Source organism: Dysidea avara, chromosome 11 (genome assembly GCF_963678975.1).
Source record: "Dysidea avara chromosome 11, odDysAvar1.4, whole genome shotgun sequence".
NCBI classification, from domain to species: Eukaryota; Metazoa; Porifera; class Demospongiae; order Dictyoceratida; family Dysideidae; genus Dysidea; species Dysidea avara.
This window is the reverse complement of record NC_089282.1, coordinates 23070569-23095840: the sequence shown is the minus strand read 5'-3', so window position 1 is coordinate 23095840 and position 25272 is coordinate 23070569. Positions and strand designations below refer to the sequence as shown.

At 38.3% G+C, this 25272-nt stretch overlaps 3 protein-coding genes across 3 annotated transcripts; 2 read left to right on the top strand and 1 right to left on the bottom strand.

Annotated features, from left to right (window-relative positions):
• Positions 1-417: 417 nt before the first annotated feature.
• On the bottom strand, positions 418-2888 carry LOC136237859 (uncharacterized). Its single transcript, XM_066028084.1, has 6 exons — positions 2726-2888; positions 2600-2682; positions 2468-2514; positions 1542-1606; positions 707-793; positions 418-654 (listed from the first exon to the last, which is right to left on the bottom strand). Exons 1-6 carry the CDS (start codon positions 2807-2809, stop codon positions 469-471), a joined length of 552 nt encoding a protein of 183 aa, XP_065884156.1. The 5' UTR covers positions 2810-2888; the 3' UTR covers positions 418-468.
• Positions 2814-20791, top strand: LOC136237857 (histidine--tRNA ligase, cytoplasmic-like). The gene is made up of 19 exons (XM_066028082.1): positions 2814-2952; positions 3007-3097; positions 3147-3246; positions 3301-3433; positions 3479-3573; positions 3634-3789; positions 4479-4598; positions 4644-4739; positions 7308-7433; positions 7890-7997; positions 8097-8195; positions 8252-8342; positions 9913-10040; positions 11554-11626; positions 12157-12239; positions 12300-12365; positions 20290-20409; positions 20459-20605; positions 20661-20791. Exons 1-19 carry the CDS (start codon positions 2910-2912, stop codon positions 20718-20720), a joined length of 1935 nt encoding a protein of 644 aa, XP_065884154.1. The 5' UTR covers positions 2814-2909; the 3' UTR covers positions 20721-20791.
• Positions 20792-20816: 25 nt separating this feature from the next.
• On the top strand, positions 20817-22871 carry LOC136237858 (uncharacterized). Its single transcript, XM_066028083.1, has 4 exons — positions 20817-20978; positions 21033-21340; positions 21463-21605; positions 22540-22871. The coding sequence occupies exons 1-4, from the start codon at positions 20944-20946 to the stop codon at positions 22783-22785; spliced, it is 732 nt and encodes a 243-aa protein (XP_065884155.1). The 5' UTR covers positions 20817-20943; the 3' UTR covers positions 22786-22871.
• Positions 22872-25272: the final 2401 nt, after the last annotated feature.

The following is a 25272-nucleotide window of genomic DNA, read 5'->3' as shown; positions in this document are numbered from 1 at the left end:
GAAAGATGAGATGGTACAATAAGTTTATTGCAAGCAAATGATCTGCCTCGGTCTACCCAGTGACATTTCTATGGTCTACCACTAGTAATGACATTGAATCCTGAAGATATTGGTTGGAAGCTGGATCAAACTTCAAACAGCTAATGATTTATTATGGTATCCTTTTTCAGACAATATAGGACACGGTACATTTCACTGTAGTTCCAGGCAGTGCTCCCGGTGAAACAAGTATTTCAAGCGTAGGTAAAATTTTGATCTCACATTTAGTGTATACAATGTTTGAAAGACTAACAAGTTAGACAGTACAGACAGGCTATCCCAGCTAATTGTAACTCAAACTAAACATGCCACTAACCCTGGAAATACTAGTAATAATTTGGACTACTATGTATGAAGGACAAGGACCTTTTCTCAAGATCAAACACCCAAACTATCTTGATTATATTTCACATGTTATAAACATACAATTTATCTTTTACTGAATCTTTTAATGTCCTTTTGACTAAGACTAAGCACGCCATTTTTAAATTTTCCAACAGGTGGATCCAGTCCTTTAATGCTATCCTTCCATCTTCCACCAACCTTAGCTACCCTTCTCTGCTTAGAGTCTTCTTTCTTTTTCTTGTTATTAGTAACACCACCACTGAACCTTTGCTGTACAAAGCACAACACAGTTTATTTTGCTAACACAATGTTTGTTATTAACCTCTTCTCTGTGCTGTAGTTCCTTTTCTTTCTTTTCTCTCTGTTGTTGCTGTATTTCTGGGTAGGATAAAACCTTGCGACGACGTTTCTGTAAGAAAATGTACAACCATAATGGGCAAATATCTGGACTATTAGGATATTGGTTTGTCCATGATCCCATTTGTATTAGTGTACTCGTTTTAGAAAGTTTAGGTAAGGAAGAGGGTTTTTGTCAAACAACATTGAGATACCCTAATAGAGCAGTCACTCCAAGAATAGACGATATGCACACTCTATTACTCGAACGAAAAATGATCAATTAAGCATAGACGGCGCAAAACTCGACGGTAACTTAAAAGCGGAAGTCCCATACAAAAGTATTCGAAGCAAATACGGCTCGAGCAATAACTCACCACTCGAGCTAAGGACAGGCCATCTCGCTTGCCATACACTTCTTTCCGTGCAAAAGAAGTGTATGGCAAGCGAGATGGCCTGTCCTTAGCTCGAGTGGTGAGTTATTGCTCGAGCCGTATTTGCTTCGAATACTTTTGTATGGGACTTCCGCTTTTAAGTTACCGTCGAGTTTTGCGCCGTCTACGCTTAATTGATCATTTTTCGTTCGAGTAATAGAGTGTGCATATCGTCTATTCATAATATTTGATTCTTGGTCATTCTAATACAACAGTCAGCCAGGTGACTGACACTATTACATCATTCTTGGCACAAAAACTTTGCATTTCTTGGTGTTCGTGAAAAGTGTGTAACAGTGAAAGTCTGGAGGCATACTCTCCTAGGAACTTTTTTTGAAAGTTAGACCCTCACAAATTCCTGGAGTTGCTCATGATAGCATATCATACCTGGTGTTTGATCCACTGTTTGGATGGCATCTTTTCTTTACTTTGCTGTTGAGTCAACGTGTCAGCTAAGATGTACACAATTGTCACCAATTAGACATGTTATTATAGCATAGATATTAGAGTACAGGGATTAGAAACTAGCGCACGCCCTGAAACACTCCGCTGTTGGTGAATTCATGAGGCCAAAATGGTGTCTTCTGCTCTGGACTACTTTCTACGGGCGTGGAGTATTTCATGACAATCTCTTTATGTTTTACAAGTACTAGGCAAACTCCTATTGTAAGTCTTGTTGTGAGTTTTTGCCGCCATCAATCATTAATCTTAGTTGACACGATTTTTTGTGTGTACCTGTTGTGTTCATGGTAAGTTCACTTTCGACTGGCAAACAATGCCACAGTAACCCTAAAGTAACATAGTTTTGCATGGTGTACTTCATTTTATTATTCCGCTTGATTAATGCCCTTTGGCAGTCTCATCTCGGTTCTTTAAAATACTACTCCATGATTTATCAACTTCAATACAAGCGCTGTTATGCGAGAAACATCTTTCAGTGGTACTGTGCAAAACTTCAAAGTATTGCGAAGACTTCAGCACTATTTCCCCAGTGGAACTAGACTTCTGTTCTTTGTAACAGGTAGACAAAAAACGGAGGTACCCATTGATGATCAAAATCGTAAATGGCGATGAAAGCCACCCAAGACGATTAAACAACAGAAGCCAGAAGCATTAAAAGTCTTGTATATCAACTACAATACCACAAGGTGGTTGAAATCAACTGTAAGACGACTAAACCACAAACTGCCATCCTGTCCACATGGATTTAATCAATACTGAGGATGCTTCAACCACAATCAATGGTAGATATACACGGCGCACGCTCGGTTGCCTATCCCTTCTCTCTAATATCTATGATTATAGGGTCTCACCTAATACTGCAACCTCATGATACGTAGCAGTCAAATCTGATTTGTCCCTGTATGCACACAATGAAATATCCGGAGATACACGGAGAAAAATTTAGCACAAGAAATGGTTGATTGTACTAGCACGGTACTTACCAGGTTTTCATTTGTGAGCTGGCATCACTGCCCGTGCTAGTTGTGGTATCTGATAGCGAGAACAACTCAGCTACGTCTCCCTGCTGTAGCGGGTTTCACGTGTTGTCCACGTGCACATGTGCTTACTCGTAGTTTCTTCTTGTCCTTATTACTAATTCTCGATCTTTTCCTACCCTTATCCGGGTCATTGAAATGTACCACCTCGGCCATCACGAGAGCTACTTACACCTCGTACTTGACGCAACAGACATTTTAATTCTAATTAACGACCACCACACGTGAGTGAATTGATCAGCTAAAGCTAGCAGGTATGAAGGCGCTTATTCAGAGGGTCACTGCCGCCAAAGTAATAGGTAATAAATAGACCGGACCTTCAGTTGAAATTGTAATCTATTTTCTATTATAAGTGGATGGGAAGCTGATCAGCTCAATTGGTAGAGGGCTGTGCGTTTTACTGGGTGTTTCTCGACACGACACTACCAAAGAGTCAGAATGGATGTAGGTATTTAAGTAGTAGAGCCGCCATTTTAGAGGTCTTGTTTTGTAGAGTGAAGAAGCTGCTCAACCTACGACTGTTTGAGGATGGTGACAAGCCCTGGTGTAAGAGTGTGGTGGACTCTGGATTGGAAATTCTCTGTGTCAGCCAAGTAAGCTTTGTACGTATGATTTCCATTCTACGTATCTGTATCCCATTTACCTAGTTCACTCTTTGTTACGTGCTAAAAGGAAACAAGCCGGATTTTCATGATGCGATGACGGGAGACATATCAAAACCAATGTACGAAGATGTTCTAAAACAGTTAGGCCAGCAATACAAAGCAGAAGCCATAAAAGGTAATACAATGGCATATTAGCTCCACTCATCCATCACCAATTCAGGTGGTTTGTTTGGGGCTAACATGAATGTTGTGATTGAGAATGATGGTCCTGTTACAATACCACTGGAATATTCTGCATCTGCAGCACCTAAAGAAGTACCTCATAACATATTTACATTTCATGTCTTAGTTAAATAACAACTATATATAAACTAGCGCAAGTCAGAGAGTGTACCTAAGATGCAGGTCGCAACTGATGAACCTCTAGCAGCTGCTTCTGGGGGAGCGTCCGTCACAGCCAAACCACCGAGTGATGGAGCCAAGCAACCTGAAGAACCTCGAGGTGGAAAGTTTGTCCTCAAGCCACCTAAGGTATGAATATAAATAATTTATTTTTACCTTACAAGTTAATATTACTGAGCATCAAGACTACTCTTCTCTCAGCCCACCAGCATTTTATTGTCCGGAACTTTCGGCTTTATAGATCTAGGAGGTGGAGTTACAGATAGCACCTGGCTATTGATTTAGTCTTTATTTCTGTGCAATTGTGAAAATTTTTTTAAGTTGCTAAGAGCTAGCTTGGAAGAGACTACCACATTTTTTGATAGTGACTTCAGCACACAAAATATCTTGTGTTCTCCTGGCAGGACTGTAAGTATACATAGTGAACCCATAAGGCTGTGTTTACTATAAGCTATATATCTATGATGCTGACAAGAAAATAATATTTCAATTGAGGACTGGCATTTTGAGTTGGTTTCTTGTATTTGCAGAAATGTACCATTATTATGATAATAAAAATTTAGCTTTTTGTTGTTGCAACAATTGATTTATAATGATTACTACACAACACAAGTCCTGTTACAGAAGTTTGAGGCTATTTATGTAACACATGTGACAAATAGCGTATATATGTTGCTCTACTTTCATTGGCTATTCACTGTGCGTACATGTGCAACAAACAACCAACTTAAAGACCACTAATGGTAGCCATGTCAGATCACCAGACATTTGGCTGGTTACTTTTAGAGACTAATATTTCACTTCTGTTATTAATGTAGGGAATGAGAGACCACACTCCCATGCAGATGGCCATCAGGGAACAGTTGTTTAACAAAATTCAGACAGTCTTCAAACGTCATGGTGCTGTTACCATAGACACACCCGTCGCAGAGTTAAAGGTACTAATCAAAACTGTTTTCTTGTAGTGACAAGTTAAATTACAGGAAACACTGACTGGAAAATACGGAGAAGAGTCGAAATTGATATTTGACCTTGCTGACCAGGGAGGGGAAAATTTGGCTCTAAGATATGACCTCACTGTATCCTAATATTCTTTTATCTACTCTGTATTATGACAGAGGAGGTTAGCTGCTACACGTCTTATCAAACATCTTGTGGTCTCAAAAGAAACATTAATACCTCAGTTTAAAAAGCCTTTTAGCCACCTAAACACATTGTGTGACTTTCTGGCTAGCTCGGAAGCAAGTGCTGTGTTGTCCTACACTTCTATTAAACATGACAAAAAGATTTCAACACCAATCCCATCCACCATGTTTGGTTGTGCTATCACACATATCACCAATATGTGAACGGTTGAGCATAAACCAGTTGTTTTTGCACGTTCTTTGAATTGCCAAAAGTGACTGTTCTATTAGAGTATCTTGTCATTAGTGTGCACTTTATTAGAGTAAATGATAGAGAATTCAACGAAGCTCTGTATGTAAATCAGTAGGCTTCAGTTATCCGAACAATTTCACTTATCTGAACACTTTTGGAACACAGGTGTTCAGATAACCTGAACAATTGTGTACTAGCACACTTAGTCATATAATCCTCATTCATTTGTGTCTGAAATTGAATGACTTTTAGAGTCTTTCAAGTGAAGGTGTATGTTCTATTAGAGTATTTGAATGGAGCTATATAAAGCTGTCTGTCTGCATTCTACTTACTAACTCGGCAATTGAAGAATGTATCCACACAGGACTTCAGTGAAATTAGGTACTCATCACCTGGTAACTCCAAGACTGTTATAGATTGTTATGCACTTTCATTCATGGTATAAAGAGCATTGAAGGCAGAAAACTTCTGTCTAACCCACAGACAAACAGCCCTAGCATTAGCGCTTAGAACTGTTAATCCAAAGGTCCAGGGTTTAATTCCTGCCCATGACAACTTTTTTCCTCCGAGTGCCACTTTTTTTGCGACATTTTTTTCATTTGCCAGGTATTGACAGCACTTACTCACCAATCTGTGCATGTATTGACATGATACATGTATGAAATGAAGTACTCATCATCTGGCTACCCCTCACAAGCTTCTGTGTGCTTTTCTTTGTCCTCTATAGTCCTTTGAAGGCCATGATGGAGAGAAAACTCCAGCTGCATTCCATTGCTCACCACAGGACAAACAGTATAGTGCCTTCTACAAGTTTTTGTAGTTACTGTAGGTTGGAAAGTATACAGTAGCACATTTGATATGTGTGGGATAGGAATGGGCTGGCTTGTGTGTTTGGCATGTGTGTTCTATTAGAGTAAGTGACTTCACTTTTGTAACTTCAATTCTATGTGATGTTAAATACTTGCTTAAATTATAAAAAAAATTAAACCAGGAAATGTACACCTGTATGTAAGGCAAACCTTTGCTTACAGTGTAGCTACTGTAGTGCCTTAAATACTTTTTGTACAAATTCATTTCTTTTTGATCATGTTACATGTGCTTGTGTGATAGGAACATGTAGTGCCACATGGTTTGCACATGTTTAGAATTGATTTAGCTGTCATGCCATTCTGCTGATAACCCATATGTTCATCAATTTACTATTAGATAGGGTTGCATGATGGAATAAGGTTCATGTACAAAAATTTTAAAGCAACATCACTTATTCCTGTTGTCATTCCCAACAATGTATGTTATTGTGGTTATTGTAGAATCTGAAATGATCCGGCATGTAGGGCAGTTTGTTAAAGGCCATACTGTACATCTGCATTCCATTGTAAACCAGAGAATAAGCAGCTGATAGAGAGCCTGCCTTAACATGTGGTTGCCGTGTGTTTAAGTCCTGCCAGTGGCCTATATGTTTTAATTTAGGCATACTTTTTTTAGTACATACTTTTTGTACTTGATTTTTTTCTACAATAAGTTCATAGTATCCTGGTATTGCTTCACAGCGTATGGGACTCTTGGGAATTTTACAGCACATTTGTTAGATATTGGGACGTGTGTTCTGTGTGGTCTGCTGATAGTGTAGTGCCAGAAAGTGTGCACCTGTGTGTTAGTTAAGTTTGCTCAAACCATTGCTTGCTATGTATTAACTCTACTGCAAGAGTGGATGGCTCATGTTCTTTATGTGACATCACCATGTGTGGTATGTTGCATAGCTTTAGGGCTGATGCTTGATGGTTCCCACTGTATTAATAGTGTGATTGTCCTGGACGTAGGGCAGGTACCAATGCTAGTCTCTATATATATGTATATAAACAGGCTTCATAATTATTCCAAATAAACCATTTATTTATCCGTACGCTTTGTCATTGCCTGAGACCATTAAGTTTTAGATAACTTGAGAGGCTACTGTTTACAAGGTGTTCTGAAGTTCTTACCATTTATTGTTGTCAACCCTTTCTATACCTTCATACACACATGAATACTATACACTTTGTTATATTGAGGTGTTGTTTTCTTATGAATGAAGCCTTTGTGAAATATTAATTGTAAAAGATTCAGAAAGCAGCATCAACTAGACTGGATACAAAGACAAATCTGTAACTGCTATTTTTTAAATTGTAACAATGCTATTTTTAAAATACTACCTTTAAAGGGTGGTTTATCGCTAAAAATGACACCCTCAAAGAGTGTTTGTTTTGTTGCTTTCCTTGACTTAGTTTTAGGTGCCATTTGCCCGGTACGTTGCCATGAACAAGATCAAGCAGATCAAACGTTATCATATTGCTCGTGTTTACCGTCGTGATCAACCATACATGACTCGTGGACGCTACCGAGAGTTTTACCAGTGTGTGAGTTACCAGCAACAGTAACACTGTGCGTGCGTGTGTGTGTGTATGTGAGAAGGGTAGGGGAACAGTCAAAGAAGTTGGGTGGTAGTTTATTAATTATAAGTCTCCCAATACAAGTTTGATGCCTGGTATTGTCCATTTGCTGTTACCAGACTTCACTTTAGTTTACCTAGCTGTATAAAGAGGACGTGGTATTAGTTGGGGACAATGAAAACCTTGTCATTATCTAAAGGTACTTTATTTCAACCCATCAAACTTGGTACAGTTGTCAGCAGGGTTGATAGGTGCCCCCAGAATTATTTACTTCTCTATATAGTGTACAGTTGGCTTGGTCGGCTCTCTGGATGACGATGGTGTAGCATAACTTCTGAGACTTTATACTAATGTGTATAGTGTGTGTACACCATAATATGTAAAGATATCAGACTTTGTGTGACTTGATATGTGGATGTGTAGGATTTTGACATAGCTGGTGATTATGACTCAATGATACCAGATGCAGAGTGCTTGAGGGTCATCAGTGAAATCCTGACCGATCTTGATATGAAGAAATTTGTTATCAAGGTAATCACAGCTAAACTGGACTGTTGTGTCAAACAGTGTACCTATAATTACTATTTTAAGATGTACATGTACTGTCTTGTTTTGGTGTTGAATGTTTAGGTCAATCATCGTCAGTTTCTTAACGGTATGTTTGCTGCATGTAATGTACCATTGGACAAGTTCCAGACCATTTGCTCCTCGGTGGACAAGCTAGATAAGGTATAGAGAATTAGGGGTTTCCCCCTAGGGGGTTATTGTTACTATTGTGTATACAGACTGACTGGGATGAAGTGAAAGCTGAGATAATAGAGAAGGGATTGGATGAAGCCTCGGCTGATAAGATCGGAAGTTTTGTGAAATTGAACGGTAAGACATCATTGCAGTGAAACTCTTTAATAAGGCGGTCAGCAATGTTAATGTTTTCTCAAATTTTTCCTCTAGAGATAACCCTTGACACCTTCACAGTTCGGCACATAGTAACAATCCAATGCTTCAGTGTTAATATGACATAAAATGACCCCAGGCAGCATGTGTTAATTTGGTGGCTTGCAGAGACTCATAATCAATACTGAAGTATTTTAGTGATCAAATTGTAGATCAATCTTTTCAGCCATTCCAACTTAGTACGTGGCTTTTCCTACAGGTTTTAGTTTAAAAGGAAGCCATACTTTATCTCTGTTTCTCATGAATACTACAAAAGTTTTTCTTATTTGGCATTAACAGTGACCACCATATTTGGCAATCATACTTGTAAATCTGATATTATCAAGTATGTATAGCCAATCATCAGTTTCCAATCATCACTGCTCCTAGATTTGGGATAAAAATGTTCAAATAAGTGTAATTTTTGTTTGGACAATTGAACGTGTTACAAACAAGACAGTATTTAATTACTCTCATCATACAGTACGATAGTACTGTATATTAGGGATCGTGAAGTTTTCTGGCCAAAAATATCACCCTATAATCAGCTTCACAATACCTTCATGGTGCCTTGGCAGTATTGGTTTAGGTATAACCAAGCACAATAGTACAGTACTTTCAGTACGGCCTGAAATGCTTCCATAAAGTTGCTACGAATTATTTAGTGGAATTTTCTACTGCCTGACTGACTGACTAACTAATGCGTTCAGACAAGCGTAACTTGATAGAGGCTAAGGCTACAGGCTTGATTTCACAGTTTGACATTGCCTCGTCCCGAGATGTGGTTTTTGGCATATTGCAGTACGTGCAATGCTTGCACAATGGACTTACCTTTGCCCTCTTTTGTGTCCCATTTCTTTTTGCTTACAGCCCAAGGTGTTGATTTGCGGTAGTGCGATAGCTTCTCTATGTTTGTAAATGGGAGTTGTCCATGTGACTGGATTGATTGCTCCTACTGTTCCTCATTTGTAGCACTGTGCAACAGGCTGAACAAAGTTGAAAGTAAAGATAGCTGGTGCACGTGTTCAGATGAAAACTTTAACTCTGGTGCTGTCCTTTCTTTTAATGCGGTATGAGTGGGTTCACCAGTCATGATAATGCTTCAGAAACAAGTATAAGGAAAATTAGGAATTTTAAGTTCGATTAGGAATCATGGAATAAAATGTAGGGAAACAAAGGAGGTCGCCTACTCCTGCAGATATACTAGTGAACTAATTCAGTCATGGGTATAGACTGAATTATGGACTAAATGTCCACTAGTATATCTGCAGGTGTAGGCGACCTCCTTTGTTTCTCTACTTTTTTCTATGATCCCTAATTGAACTTAAAATTCCTTATACTCGTAGAACATACACTTACTTTGTGGCAGAATATTCTCTAATAGAACAGTCACTTGTGTCATTGGGGTATTGTGGTAAGAGATCCAAGGATCCACTGTGTATCTGTACTTTATAATGTAAGACATATGTATTTGGAATTTGATGAATAATTTACAAATGTTTCCTTGATTTAGGGGGTGTGGCTCTGGTGGAGCAGCTAAAGAAGGATCCAGATTTGGCCAAACAATCAGAAGCTGTTGTTGCCCTTGATGCCATGCAGCTGTTGCTGCACTATTGCTCTATACTAGGAATAGCTGACAAGGTGAATATATGTGACCGGCTGAGCAAAAACCGGCCGTTTTTGCACATTCTTCGAATTCCATTTTATTGTATCTCTGTAATCTATAGTAACAAAAGAGTGGACAGCCAAAGTTTCAGCTGTTTGTGATGAATGGTCTTAGAGTTATAGTGCTTGACAGTTGGGACAGTGATAAACTTGATTTGTACAGCAACAATACGGGAAATAAGTTACAGGAGCTTAGATAACTGATCATAACTCACGACTCACGATTGAAACAAGTTGTGAAGATGGGACTTGGCTCAATCTGTGCACCATGAACAGGCAAATCAATCAAGATATAGTGATTTTCCTGTACTCCTCCATGTTGACAAAGAAGAAGGTCATTCCAACTAAGAAATGACAATGGTGAACGTTGTTTTTACTGCATTGTAAATAACTCACGTATCCTTTGCTGTGTGAACACGAAACAAAGATTTTCTTACTCTCCATAAACAGGAAAATCCAGTGGTGTATAGGTTTTATTGATTTGAGCGTAATTTCAGTGCGTATGAACACGATTAAAGCATGCGTAAATTTTTCGTGTAGCACGTGTATTTCAATGGCAAAATAGAATTTTGTGAAAACAGCCGGTTTTTGCTCAATGGGTCACATGTAGTAGTGATGCCTACTTGTAAATGTTGTGTTTTTTATTGCTAAGTGACAAAATTAAGGTTATCCACCAAAGTATAACCACCAAATTATTATAATCCTGCCAATAATGTAACTCTACTTAACAGTCTACCAATCAAAATAGCCAGATATATTCCCTACCAATTTCATCCCATTGAAGGGCACACAAAGTTAAAAAAATTGGAGTACTATTTATGGTCCAGTAGGTGAGAATCTTAAATATCAAAGGTAAATACTTCTTGTGACATGCACATGTGCCTTTAGTGGACTTACTCACAATGTAGAACTGTGAATATCATAACTGTTGGTTATCCAGTGAACTGAATGGAATGACATTTCCTGTAATTTTTACAAGCAATATAAGATAGGTAGGTACCCTTAATGTTAAAGTACAAGAACACATGGCCTTAGAAAACATAAATTTTTGAGTAAATATCTTAGAGATTGGTTGTTTGGTTATGCAAAAAAATAGTTGATAACTGGAATAACTGGAATAACTGGCTGGTTATTCAGTTTACCTGGTAAGGTTTCACAGCACTATCACAATTGTATAGAAGAGGTTTTTGAGTTTCTTTTTCGTCAACTGAGTTTCTGGTGCTTTGCTCTTTAACGCTACAGCCATTTGTGTACAAAATAACCTGTCTAATGTAGCCACCAGTATCATGGTCCATTCAGCCAGGTTTTGTAAGTTATATGATGGTAATTTATAGGTGTACCTTTCTGTCAACAAGCACTTAAAATGATTCTCTGTTGTGTACAGTGTACATGTTTTGGTAATTGAAATTCAGTTTCAGATTCAGTTTTATTAACCTGTATGTAAAGTGTTTTAGTAGGTACTATTTTATTGTTCCATTCCATCATTTAGATATCCTTTGACCTCAGCTTGGCTAGAGGGTTGGACTATTACACCGGTCTCATCTTTGAGGCAGTGCTAATAGGTACGGATGTGTGTGTGTGTGTGGTGTGTGTGTGTGTGTGTGCGTGCCTGCATGCGTGTGTGTTGGAAGAACACTGCCAGTTGAAAACCAACAAGAAGCCATTTAATGTTTGCTGTGGGGGGATTAACTGTTCACAAGTACAAAGCTGCTGAGATAATCTATTGAACTTTTCATACAATTGTACAAAGACTATGTGACTTTTATGGTAGTGGAGTGGAGGAGGAAAAGGCATTGTCCTTGCAAACAACAAGTAGTAACAGTACATACATTACATCATACAGACTCTCAAAACTTTTTTTGCAAGATAATTTTGACCAGATTAATGTCACAAGCCATTGTCCTAGAGGCCTCCTGGAGGTTTGCTCACTGGGCCTAAATATATAGGAGCTGAGGGGGCTACTCAGTGTCCCCTGGCTAGGGGGGTAGTCTCCATGATGGACTGTTGGATAGACAGTACACAAAAATGATGCGTGTGTACATGTGCATGCATGTAACCTTTGTGTGTGACTGGTTCATGTCTTTGTTTCAAGATGAAGGAGGTGAAGGTGTGGGGTCAGTGTCTGGTGGAGGACGATATGATGGATTAGTTGGCATGTTCAGTCCTAAAGGAAAGGTAAACTGTCTCATTGTAATGTGACCACCTTTATGACTGCTACTTTTGATCTCTCTCAAGGTTTCTTGTGTTGGACTGAGTATTGGAATTGAAAGGATTTTCTCAATATTGGAGAATCGAGCTAAAGTGTGTGTTTGTGTGTGTGTGTGTGTGTGTGTGTGTGTGTGTGTGTGTGTGTGTGTGTGTGTGTGTGTGCATGCGTGCAAATGGGGACCTGGTGGCCTGATGCCAACTGGGGAAGCAGCCCACCCAGCTGTAACATCAATGGGTATCTGGTATAAATTGGGGAAGCAAATGATAGCAGTTGAAGGTCCAGGTGGGACTTAGGGTGCCTACACCTTCACCTGTGAGACATGGTGCAGCCTCCTGCGGGTTACTAGTCCTGGGTATTCCTGCACTGACGCATAGCACCTGAGTAGCGCACAGGTGGCCACTGAGCAGCGTGACCGCGTAGTGGCAGCTTTTTGCTTTGCTTTGTGTGTTGTGTGTACGCGAACGTGCGTGCGTGTGTGGTACAGGATGTTTTAGACATGGACAGGCAACAACAAATTATCTTAGCTAAAGGGATTTCCCGAAAGTGCTGGACAAGGAAATGTGTTGGCGTGTGGTATAATGGAGTTCCTAATTGCATTAGCCAGGCTTTAATTAGATGAGGTTTTAATTCTCATGGTTACAGCCACTAATCCAACTGTTTGCCTTTCTTTGGTGGTGATGATTTAATACAATTTAGTGAGTAGGTGATAATGATGTTTACTTCAAAACACATAGAACTTGTTTGCTGCAATCTCATGGTGGGCATTATATTTTCAGTTTAGATACTAGAGGTGTACCGATACCACATTTTGCATCTGATATTTATTGTCTATTTCTGATACAGGTTTTCTAATGAACCAGTATCATATACATAGCCGATACTTCACAGTCGAACTGATATGCATTACAGCATAAAGAGTATGTAGCATGATCACTGTAGCTGCATTAGAAATATTATACTTTTAAACACTGTAATCCTTTTATTTGTTGGTACTAATGACTGTTCAACCACCAAACAACCAAAGAAAAGAAGAAAAATTTGACTAACCTTGGATTTGAACCCATGCCAACTTACACTAACAGCCTGTTTACACAACAGGTTAGAGCTGAGCGATAGTACAACTATCACTATCATGATTTGATAGTAACTTTTATATCACGATAATGATAGTATCACAATAGTAACAGTTATTAAAGACACTCAACTTTACATACAACACATGAATACTCCAATTACATACACACCACATATCTGCTTTTCTAACACTCCACTAAAAATTTTTATGTGTCAGTATTACAGTTGTTACGTATCTTTGTTGTCCACATTCAAGCTACTAGTCTTTTACAGTTTTCTGAACTTCCAATGCTATCATGTTTGCTTTTGTTATCCATATTTTAATCACGATATCACGATAGTATACTATCAAGATCATGATTGTTAATAGCTATCACGACTATCGATTGATCGCCACTATCGCCCAGCTCTGGATGAGATCGCTTCAGTTCGATCCAGATCAATTTTTAGTCCTGTTTATACTATGAAGGCCAAGCCCACTCCAATCACCAAAAACTTTAATCCACAATCATAATTTTCATCAAAGTAGAGATTGTTGATGGAGTTAAAGGATTTGTGTGCTGTTATCATAAGGTTAGTAGGCACGATAAAGTTTTCAGCCTTGGCGAAAACTACTCAATTCTGTGGAGTTGGTTAACTATTCATTTGCACGTGTACCTGTTTGTTTCAGAGTCCTTTTGTTGTTCTTGAGGTTGTCCTTCCATATCGTACCCTAAATACTTCACTGTTGTTTCATTTTGTCATTACAGTCGCCATTTTAGCTGTAGTTCTCCGTATCCTTATTCTGCTTATTAGAGCCAAATCGAACTGCAGATACGCAACTGTTTGAGTAGAGCGAACTAGATCGAACCAGACCCACATCCCTAGCAGGTCCATTTCAGAGCAGTTTGACATGGTTTGGTTCGATATGGTTCGTGTTTAGACTGACTTGGAATTCGCTCTGATTTGAGATAGTTCGAACTAGACGGCTAGTGTAAATGGTTTGTAAGTAAGGAGTGCTATGCTAAGAACTTAACCATTTGACAACTAGGTCACTTTGGCCAATAAGGTGCTTTTCATGGTGTTCATAATAGCAATATATAACTCAAGTGAAATATCTGTATTGTAGACTTGCAATTGACCGATACTGATACTTGTAATATCAGTACAGCCCTATTAGATATTTGTGTATGCATTGGAGAAAAGTTTACCAGTAACAGCAGGGTTTATATAAATACTTTTGTGAAATTTTTTATCTTCAGATTCTATAGATATCTCTGCAAGTCATGGTGGGTAGTTTTGCATAACCAGAGAGCCCAGATTACTAAACTTTGTCTGTAACGGTGCTTCTCACTTGATGCCTAAATCATAGATAATGCCTAAATTGTAGATAATAGACATTAAATCAATTAGAAAATTTAAGTGTGCTCTCTGAAAAGGGTCTTTTGTATGTTTCGGGACATCATTTGTCCAATTGTAATTCAAAGATTCAAAGCCTGCTTCATTGTTCAAGCTGTTCACTTAGTTTGCTTCAGAATGCGTCACAGTGTCTTGCGTACCTTGTAAGGTAGTGCTAACGATTGTTCCTGGTGATTACAGATAGAGTGGGTTGTGCGTCCTGTACTCATTTGTAAAAGAAGACTATTCTAAATCATTGTATATCCTAAGGTTGCATGAGTACTTCCTTAGTTTCTTTATACCACCCATACATGATATAATATGTGACTGTTGAGGTGATTTGAGGATTCCATTTTTACACCAGGACCACAAACACACATGCACACACACACACAACACAACACATACACACAGCATACACACACAACACACACACAACACACACACACACACAACACAACACAACACACACACACTCAACACACATACAACATACAACACACAACACACACACAATACACACACACAACACACATACAAAACACACACACAAAACACACACACAACACACACACACATACACAACACACATGCACACACACACACATACACAACACACATACAACACACACACAATACACATACACAACACACACACACATACACAACACACATACAACACACATACACAACACAACACACACACACAACACACATACACAACACCCACACACAACACACATACAACACACACACACACCCATACTACACTACACACACTCACACAAATGTGCAAACTCAACGAGTCACTATTACTCCCTGTGTGACTACAGTATTACACTGCATTATATAGTTGGATATTACCTGTATGTGTAACCTGTTGAATGATATATAGTATTAGTATTGTTTGCTCACACTATAGTATTGTTGTTGGCTTTGTTGTTGTGTGTGTGTTGTGTGTGTACGTTTAGTATATCCCTTGAGATGTGTCATATGATAAACTTCAATGAATCATAATGAGTTTGCTACTCAATGACCGTATGGTAGAAGGAAGGTTTGACCATATAAGACTAGGAAGCCATGGTGGTTAAAATGTACCCAATACAGTTTTAACCTCAATGTTTACAAATGTATTAGCAGGTCACAAGCCAGTCATGTGTCAAGGTACAACCCTGAAAGCATGTGCCAGTTTGGTGACCTTGTGCACTTTTAACATGTATTCCTGGGGGAAATCAAGATAGATCAATGCATTGCAAGCGATCAGCAAGTTTTTGTACATGTACCACAATACTAGATGTTCACACTGGCTACCATTAAGGTAGTAACCAGAACCTATGTATGTGGCTTTGAATTCTGTTACAGGGATTTCCTTAGCTGATATCAGGCTATTGAGTGAGTTGGTGTTGCCCTAGTATCATATGATAAGATCAGTTGTGAGTGGCTGTGGCTTTATTGCTCATAGTATATGCTCAGAGAAAAGTGCAAGTCTTTTATCCTGGTGGTCAATATATCATTTAGAACAAGGAGTGAGCCATTACCAAACTACTTCTGCTATCAAATTAGAATGTATTGTGTGACTTTCTTCACTATTTAATGCTTTGTTGTGGGCTTCATCCATTTAAGCACAGCACAAAAATTTATGAAGACTGTTTTTGAGTTAACCATTTCCAGCAAATTGTTTAAATACTTTTTCAGTGCTACTGTAGTTGCAAAAATAGCAGACCATTTTCTGGTACCTTTTGTTCAAGTGTCAACATTGACCCCTAATCACATGATGGGATAGTTACATTGTATAGTCACATTTTTTATGACATAAATAGCTGTTTAACTGATAGCAGTTACACAAAGAATGACTTGGCTGAATTCAAGTGGTTTCCATTGTAACCAAACTACATGTTTTCCAACTAGTGAAGTATATTCTGCATGTGTACAGAGTATAGTGAAGAGTGTACAGCATACAGTGGTGTTATGAATACACATATTCATTATAGCTATGTTAGTTTATCTTCCAACTACATGAGGTCATTGTCACACTTACACAATTACATTGTTGTTTGAGGAAATGACTTTTCTGTAGACATACATTGTGTAAAAGCTAAAAAGGTAAACCTTAAAGTGTTCACCTATAACTTATAAGTGTAGGTGTGGTGCCTTCATATCCTGTTCCTAGTCATGCATGCATCTTTTTTAATAATTGCCTAAAGCACAAAGGTAGGTTATTTCAAATCAATAAAAATGTGGCAGGCACCACCATAAAAGTTGGGAATATGTCTGTCTGTCTGTCTGTTCGTCTCATGAACGTGTTGTATAGTGAGCAAACTTTTCTTGGAATATTTTATAACTTTATTGCTTATGCTTACATGAAATAAGTAAAAACACCCAATATGTTAAGCAGCTAAGTTTACACATGAAAACTCCCATAAAGAGTAAACCCATATAGACAGGTTTAACAAGAAGGCGTGGCACTATATTACATCTTTTTTCCATAACACAATCAGATTTGTGTGGGACAAAAAGATAGGGAAAATCAATGTATGGGAAGTGTTTTTGAAGTGTTTCTGAGCACTGTAGTGCATCGAGTAATCACTAGCTGAAATACAAACCTTGTAGTCATACTTTATCAATATTCAAGATTTGTTGAAAAAGAATAACAGGGTGACTTTCCTGTACAGCTGGTTTTTGAATGTGAAATTTAAATTACGTCATAAAAACTTACTTTTACTTATGAAAGGTAGCTTATTTCAATGGTTTTATCCCTGAAACTACCCGTTTTTATCATTGCTTGATAGTTCCAGTTGACATCGCATTTCTTTTGCCTTACAAAAATGGCTGGTAATTTGCACATGTGGTACATTTTTATGATCACACCTCTTCGTTAAACACATCTATAGTTATGTAAGTTTCAGAGCATGTCAGTTTGGCTTGCTACATTATTCTACTATGTATTCACACAAAGCCTCACTAGTTCCATTAGACAACATTGGAGAAGCAGGCCGGGCTAGTAACTGGCAGATAAGGATGTATTATGTCTCACAAATGAAAGTGTCAAAGAGCCCAAAATCCGACTGCACCTACTATGCAAAACAACTTAGGCAAGGAGTTGATTTGGCACCAGTTGCCTAATAAGTAGACTGGAATATAGTTTCTTGATTCACAGAAAATTATGACCTTCGAACTAATTATAAACCTTTCAGGTTATGGAACTGTTATGGCTACTGTTTAGTTAGTAACCAGAACTAGTTGTTAGTAGTGTGAAATAACACATTAAGAGAACTGCATGATGTAGGGATTTCCCTAGCTGATGTGTGTGTAATTTAAATATCTTGTGATAGTGGTAATTTGATCACATGACAAGGTTAATAATTGTATATCCCTTTGTTGTAGATCTTCAGAAAATAATGATATTACCCTTTTCATTGCTCTGCTCACTTTTAACTTTCACATGTATTAAAAGGTTGTGCAGTTTTAAAAGTACTGAAGTTTATTTTATATTAATAGTAACAACATAATTTTACAAGAAAAAATGAGTGATTCCTATTTATGCATGCTCAACATACTCCCAAGCCACGAGGTAATCATGTTGTGTAGCCACCACCCTCTCTATATGATATCAGATACCTGATGTGTATCACACAAACTTATCGGGTTTATTTGGTAAAAGCAGCAATGTCTTTGTTTGTTTTTCTCCTTAATTTTTTTATACTACAGAGTGTTACGATATTAATAGGTAGTTATTGCTTGTATCTCTTCTTTCAAGTTCTTCATTGTTGTTTGTGAAACTGAGCACATGCTCACATCCAGCTGCAGGCCAGCTATGGGCCTGTGCCTGAAATTGGTTTAAGAAAATTGTGGATGTATGTGTGTCTGCCTGAACCCTAAAGTAAACAAAAGTTTCATTTTTCTATAAATAAAGACAGTCTACAAACAGTATCAAGTACCCGTGAAAGTTGGCTTTCTCAGTGATCAACTGTTATCATTATGTAAACTTTAAAAAGTTGTGGTCCATCCTTGAACGCATTAAATGGGACTTTTTAATGAATTATATTGTTATTGGAGTGCAATCTTGCTACCACACACATTGGGTATACATGACAATTAGTTTACTGTCTCCATCGTGTTTTCTTACATGAATTCTCTAGTCAGTGATCCAGTGCTCGAAATAATGGTCGGACATCTGACATTTTCCGGCCAAAATTGGTGTTTCTCCGAACATGTTCTATATTGGTCGGACATCATGTCCAACCAAAATTGGTATAAAATTTACTCGAACAAATGTATATATAATAATTTTTCATAGTAAAAGTATTCAATGTTTGAACAAGTTTTACAATTGTCTGATCAAAATAGTTTAGTTTATGTCCTATGTCCTAGCATTTTTGTCTGTTTATTTCAAGTACTGTGATCATGGCAATGAGAAAGTCTAAGCTGGCCAATCTAAGGCTTGGATACACAGGTGGCTGCATTAGCCAAGTGAATTACTACAAGAACTTAGTACTTGTATATAGAAATTTATATTGGCCTTTTAGGAGAGGTGTCATTTCTACACAAGTGTCTACTAAGACAAATTCCTCTGTACCAAAAATTAATATTGGTACGTAGCAGTGAGAGTTAACAATGAGTGTTTACAATATGGGGTTAATAAGGGTCCTTTCCATTATTAACTCTTAGTTTGGTAGCAGTACTAGTAGTCATGCAAAGTGTTGGCATTTATAAGGTTTAATATTCGGTTGAACTTCAACAATGTACTATGTGTCTGTACTGTAGATGATAGGCCATTACATTTCAGTCAACACTTCTGATTGCTTTAGCTTATGAGAACACACTTCACACCATACCTTGTTAGCTGTGCTCATTCACTCTCCATTCCTTGGCTTATCTTTTTTCATTCTGAGCTTTGTTTTGTTTATGCCTAAAGAGATGGAGTTGATACATGTGACTAGTGCCCTAAGGGCTACCCAAAAGTACTGTACTACTGTTTGAGGGCACAGATAGTTGCTTTGTTTAAAAACATCTAAAGTTACCAAAAGTTGTGCAGTGACTTGTTAAGTCACGCATCTAAAATGCAGAACATTTTCCGGTGCTTAGAAAGCTGGTTCAAGTAGAAGTGCTGCCCAGTCAAGTGTTCAATGATTGGCCAAGGCAGGTACTGGTTACAATGATTATCTGGTTCATGTTTACATCTGCTACTTGGTCAAGCAAAAATGTTTTGATTAAATTTGATTCTTGTTAACAACATTTGACACTTATATCACTTCTGCAGTTTTTCATCACAAGATCACATATTTCGTGCAACTTACTGCCCATCATCCTGGTCAGAAGATAGTAACCAACATGTGTAAATATACGTATTTTGATGGTGCGTAGCATAGAGAAGTGGGAATTGCTTGACTTATAGTCCCTAACGCTAACCCAATAATCTGACACAGTTTTCTGTGCCAATAAAGCTGTCAATCCCGTACTAATCTACACAATTTTTGGTACCAGGATTATATAAAAAACTTCACTGACTTATTGTATGGAAGATATACCAATAGTGAGAAAACTGTGTTGTATGTTCTGTTACAGGCTCTTGGAGCTGAAGTGGTGAGGACTATATCCACAAATGTATTGGTGTCTTCGGGACAGAAGAACTTACTGGAGGAGCGAATGAAGATCTGTAGCATGCTATGGGATGCTGGAATACCAGTAAGAAATGCAGTAAAGTAGAGTTGTCATTACCACATGTCGTTTACAGGCGGAAATGTTATATAAAAATAATCCAAAAATGTTGAACCAGTTCCAGTATTGTGAGCGTGAACAAGTACCATATTTGGTGATAGTGGGTGAGGATGAAAAGGCAAAGGGAGGAGTGAAGGTCAGACATGTAACCTCAAGAGAGGAGGTTAGTTTGGTACACCCAATAGATGTGTTGTGTTGTTTATTTTTGACTGTTGCAGATTTTCGTGGATTATGATAGTCTTGTGGAAGAGCTAAAGAAACGATTACAATACAGTTGACAAGATATTTATTCTTCATGGGGTTTATATGATGTCATAGTTTATTACATAATCAAGATTGATTAAATCTATACCATAGATTATGTCGAGTGTTAGAATTGGTATAAAAGAGCTAATAGAAGGTTAATCTTCACTTGGAAGTTTAAGCGAGCTAGTTGTCATTTCCAGTGAAATTAGTATTGCGAGTAACCAAAGTACATCACATAGCGAGAAATTCTCAGCGATGCAAAGGCAAACGAGACAAAAATTAGAAACAAGGTAGCTATTTATTGTTTGCGAGATGATGTATTATGTATTACTTATCAATTGCAGAACAAGCGGTGTGGCGGTGAGGAAATCGAAGGGTAGGTGGCAGCTTGCTCAGAGCTGTCCCGTGATGTTGGAGATGACGCAGTCAAAGGGAAACAGTATGATGACGGCTGTACCACTAGTAAAGCAGTTCCAGCGACAACCCAGTGATTCATCGGAGCCCGCCCCACAGCCTGTCAGTACGGAGGTACGCGTCGACGACTTGCATAGTTCCGTGTTCGGAGTTTTACGAGCCAAAGAAAACGATGTGAACAATGAAATTATTGACATTGCCGTTGATCCGCCACCTGAAACGAACCTAGATTTGTCATGTAAGGCATTTATTAGTATGGCGGCGCCCGACCCCGCATAAAGTATACAAGGGAAGGGTTGGGCGCCGGCAGGCCATATAGCTAATTCAGTAGCTCTTCTTTTTTACAATTTTGCATCACAGATCAATTCAACTACTATATTTGGCACAACCCAGAAGATGACTCTGGTCCTACCAGGCCACCTTCCTACATTCTATTTGAAAATTTATTCTACAGAAACTTCTTCATCAGCTGGGACTTGGCAAATCAGACAGCCAGATGTGAGGTATATTTGCAACTCGTACTTTCTTGGTTCATTATTTTTACAGCCATGTTGTATTTGGATTAGCATGGGGTTTAGTTTTAAGTTGTTTAGACTAATGTATATGAAAAGGCAGTCCACATAAAATTTTGTTTGCATGAAAACCAAGTTCACTGGTCACAGATGTAGGTGTTCACAACTGCCTGTCAACTACTCAATTTTTTCATCAGTGGTATACGACAATACATAAGTGCTGGTCATAGGCGGATCTAGGAGACACTGTCAGGGGGGGAGAAGTTATAGTGTACAACAGTGTTTATTCCACTAAGAGGATAAGAATGGAACTCTACTATATTCATTTACATAACTTTATGATGGACATACAGTTTTAAAGTTTGTAGTTGGAGAAATTTTTAAAAATTTGACCTCTTAGGTTTGAAGTTGGCATCATTTTTGATAGCATTTAGCTAACAAAGTGTATGCTTTGCAGTGCATATAAAGATTGGTTAACCTAAATGGTGAAGTGTATACTAAATCAAATAAGATGTAGCTAGTATTATTATAATCTGTAACAATTATAAACTGATATAGTGACATTAGAATTGTGACTGTTCTATTAGAGTAGTGACTGCTCTATTAGAGTATCTCGATCTTAGCACAAAAATTCAAACTTATTTGCCTCATGCACTTTCTTTGCAGTTATAACTGTTGTCTTCTATTTTCCCATTGGCCGCTTTCTATGACTCTGAATACTGTGTGAATGCATACTTCCAGTTTCTAGTATAAAATATAGTACTGTAGGTCCAAGGGGGGCAAGAGAAGGGGGAAACAGCACCTCCTGGCCCCCCTCAGATCCGCCTATGGTGCTGGTCACTGTAAAGCGTTAATAATAATAATAATAAAAAAGCATGACTGATCTATCAGAGTAGTTTTACATAATATTATTTTTTATCTGTAGCAATTACTACTTCCACCAAACACAGTGATAGAGGAACTGGACTCAAGCCCTGATGATGATCAGATCCAGAAATTTGTGTGGGTTATTCCAGTTAATGATGATGACAATCAACAATTTGCCCTAAAAACATATGCAGAGTCTCATTTTCTGGTGTTTGAAAGTAATGGCGATGCTATTCTTGTACCAGGAGCAGAAGTGAACCCAGAAGTCACTATCTTTATGTTTCCAAATAACGTGTTGAATTAAAAATTGTATGCTTGTACATTGTAACCTTAATATACCTATATTGGTAATAGAATTTTGTTAAGCATTTGGATGTAGCTATATAATTATGACTGCAGTATATATTTTATAAAGTAGCTCAACCTCACATGCTGTTGAATGTAAATGTATTTGCAATAGCTTACAAGAGCTAATAAATATTATAGTATTGATATGTGACCCAATTTTGGAAAATCATCCTTTTTGGCACATTGGTCAATTTTCTCTTTTGTAGCTAAAATGAGGCACTGGGTGTTTATCCATCTTGAGTCAAAATTTCAGCTGATATCTTAAAGGGTTCCAGAGATATAGTAAATTTACTGTCTAATACATTACAAAGTAACTTTTCATATTAATACATTGAATTCTGTGAGTGATTAAGTGTGACAAATTGTTACAAATCACTTTGTTTACAAATAATTCCATTCCTACTGTCTAAAAGCATTATAAAGAGACTTCTGATAGTAAATCAAGTGTTCCTGGTCCTTTCCTTCGCCATGTACGACTGACTTAGTTTAACCATTCTAGCACCTGAACAAATCACCCCACTTGTAAGTTAATTGGTGTCCCATGCATGGTGAAATCGCTACATGGTCTGATAAAATCATCCATATCTCCTAGCAGAAAGAAGCTTTGGTTGTGAAATTTCACAGCAAGAAGGTTTAATAGTTGCTTTATCCAAATGTGCAAAAAATAAATAAAAAATTTAAAATTTAATATTGCTGAAATTTTCAATTGCAATTTTTGCATGTGCTCAAAAGGGATGGTTTTCCAAAATAGGGTCACATATTATGATGCTGGCTGTTTTGGATCCACATTAGTTGATGCTGGGTAACCACACTACATAGAATCATGTGAATCATTCGCATTTACCAGCACTATTACTCTAAGTCACGGAGCTTGTATAGTGCATGGAGTTACATACTGAGGTAACTACATACATACATGTATTTATATAATGAGTCCTGAACTTCACCTTTCATGGTCAGTTGGCATTTGCTTTTCCACCATTCAGATTGCCATAGTAATATACACAGCTGGGTAGGCAAATGCAATGTGAGTGTAACTTGTTCAAGATAACAACAGCTACAAGGTAATGCGCACCTTGTAAATCCCAGGCCAATGCTGCAACAAGAACATTATCATGCATTCTGCATTTACACTGTACATTGCTGTATGCTGTTGCTCTTTGCTTCAGTAACTGCTTCTGCTGCTGTTTGTTGTTTGCTGCTCCTGTTGCACGTTGTTGCTGGCTGCTATATTTGCTACTGTTGCTTCTTGCTGGTTGCTGCTACTCCTTGTTTCTGGTGCTCCTTGCTGCATGCTGCTCCTTGATAGCTAGACTGCTTCAAGATAGCTCCAGAATCTATGTACTATAAAGCCAGTCAGAATCTCACTTTACCCCTGAGAACAACTTTATGTTCAGTGACAAAAATGGACTATCTTATTATTGAAAATGTTTGCGTGACATGAAAATCTGGCATAGACTAAGATATGCCTAATATCAATGTCTTTCCCTTGTTTACTGCACGTCATTTTTTTTTGTAAATGAAGTGCACTTAGAGGATACAGTACTAGTGTTGCATGTGGTGATTTCTATATTCTTCTAGAGTATCTCATTCTGTGAAATTTGCATGCTGGAGATGAATCAAGGGGAGAATGTATTCCACTCTACCATAATTATGATCCTTATAAATATAAGCAGTTCACCATGCGTATCTATTGTGATCATTTTTATCAGCCATTAATGAAAATTCGCTGTAACTACATTTTCAGGTATCTCTTAAGCACTGATTCAAATCAGTGTGCCTCAATATACAAATATTCTCTAGTGAGGAATGTTTTGGAAACATTATGGTTGTGTGTGCAGTGTGTGTGTGTGTGTGTGTGTGTATGTGTGTGTGTGTGTAGTGTGTGTGTGTGTGGTGTGTGTGTGTGTGTGTGTATAGTGTGGATGGGGGGGGGGGGGGGGGGGGGGAGGGCAGGCAGCATTGCCAAATGGTTAGGGAGTCCTCACCTAATAATTGAAAGGTTCCAGGTTTGATTTTGATTCCCAGCTGGGCCACTTTGGTGTTGTTGCTGTTTCCTTCAGCAAAAAACTTTGCTCACATTGCTCCAGTCTACCCAGTTGTTAAAATGGGGACCTGGTGGCCTGGTGATAACTGGGGAAGCAGCCCACCCAGCTGTAACATCAATGGGTACCTGGTGTAAACTGGGGAAGCAAATGCTCAACTGTCCACGTCTCATATAGCAGTTGAAGGTCCAGGTGGAACCTCGGGTGCCCACTGTGAGACCTGGTATGGTCTCCTGCGGGTTGCTAGTCCTGCCCCAGGAGGCATGCCTGCGCTGACTCGTAGCACCTGAGTAGCACACAGGCGCCCCAGTGCTGGCCACTGGGCAGCATGACTGCATAGCACTGAGCAGCTGAAGGCTTTACTTTGTGTGTGTGTGTGTGTGTGCGTGTGTGTGTGT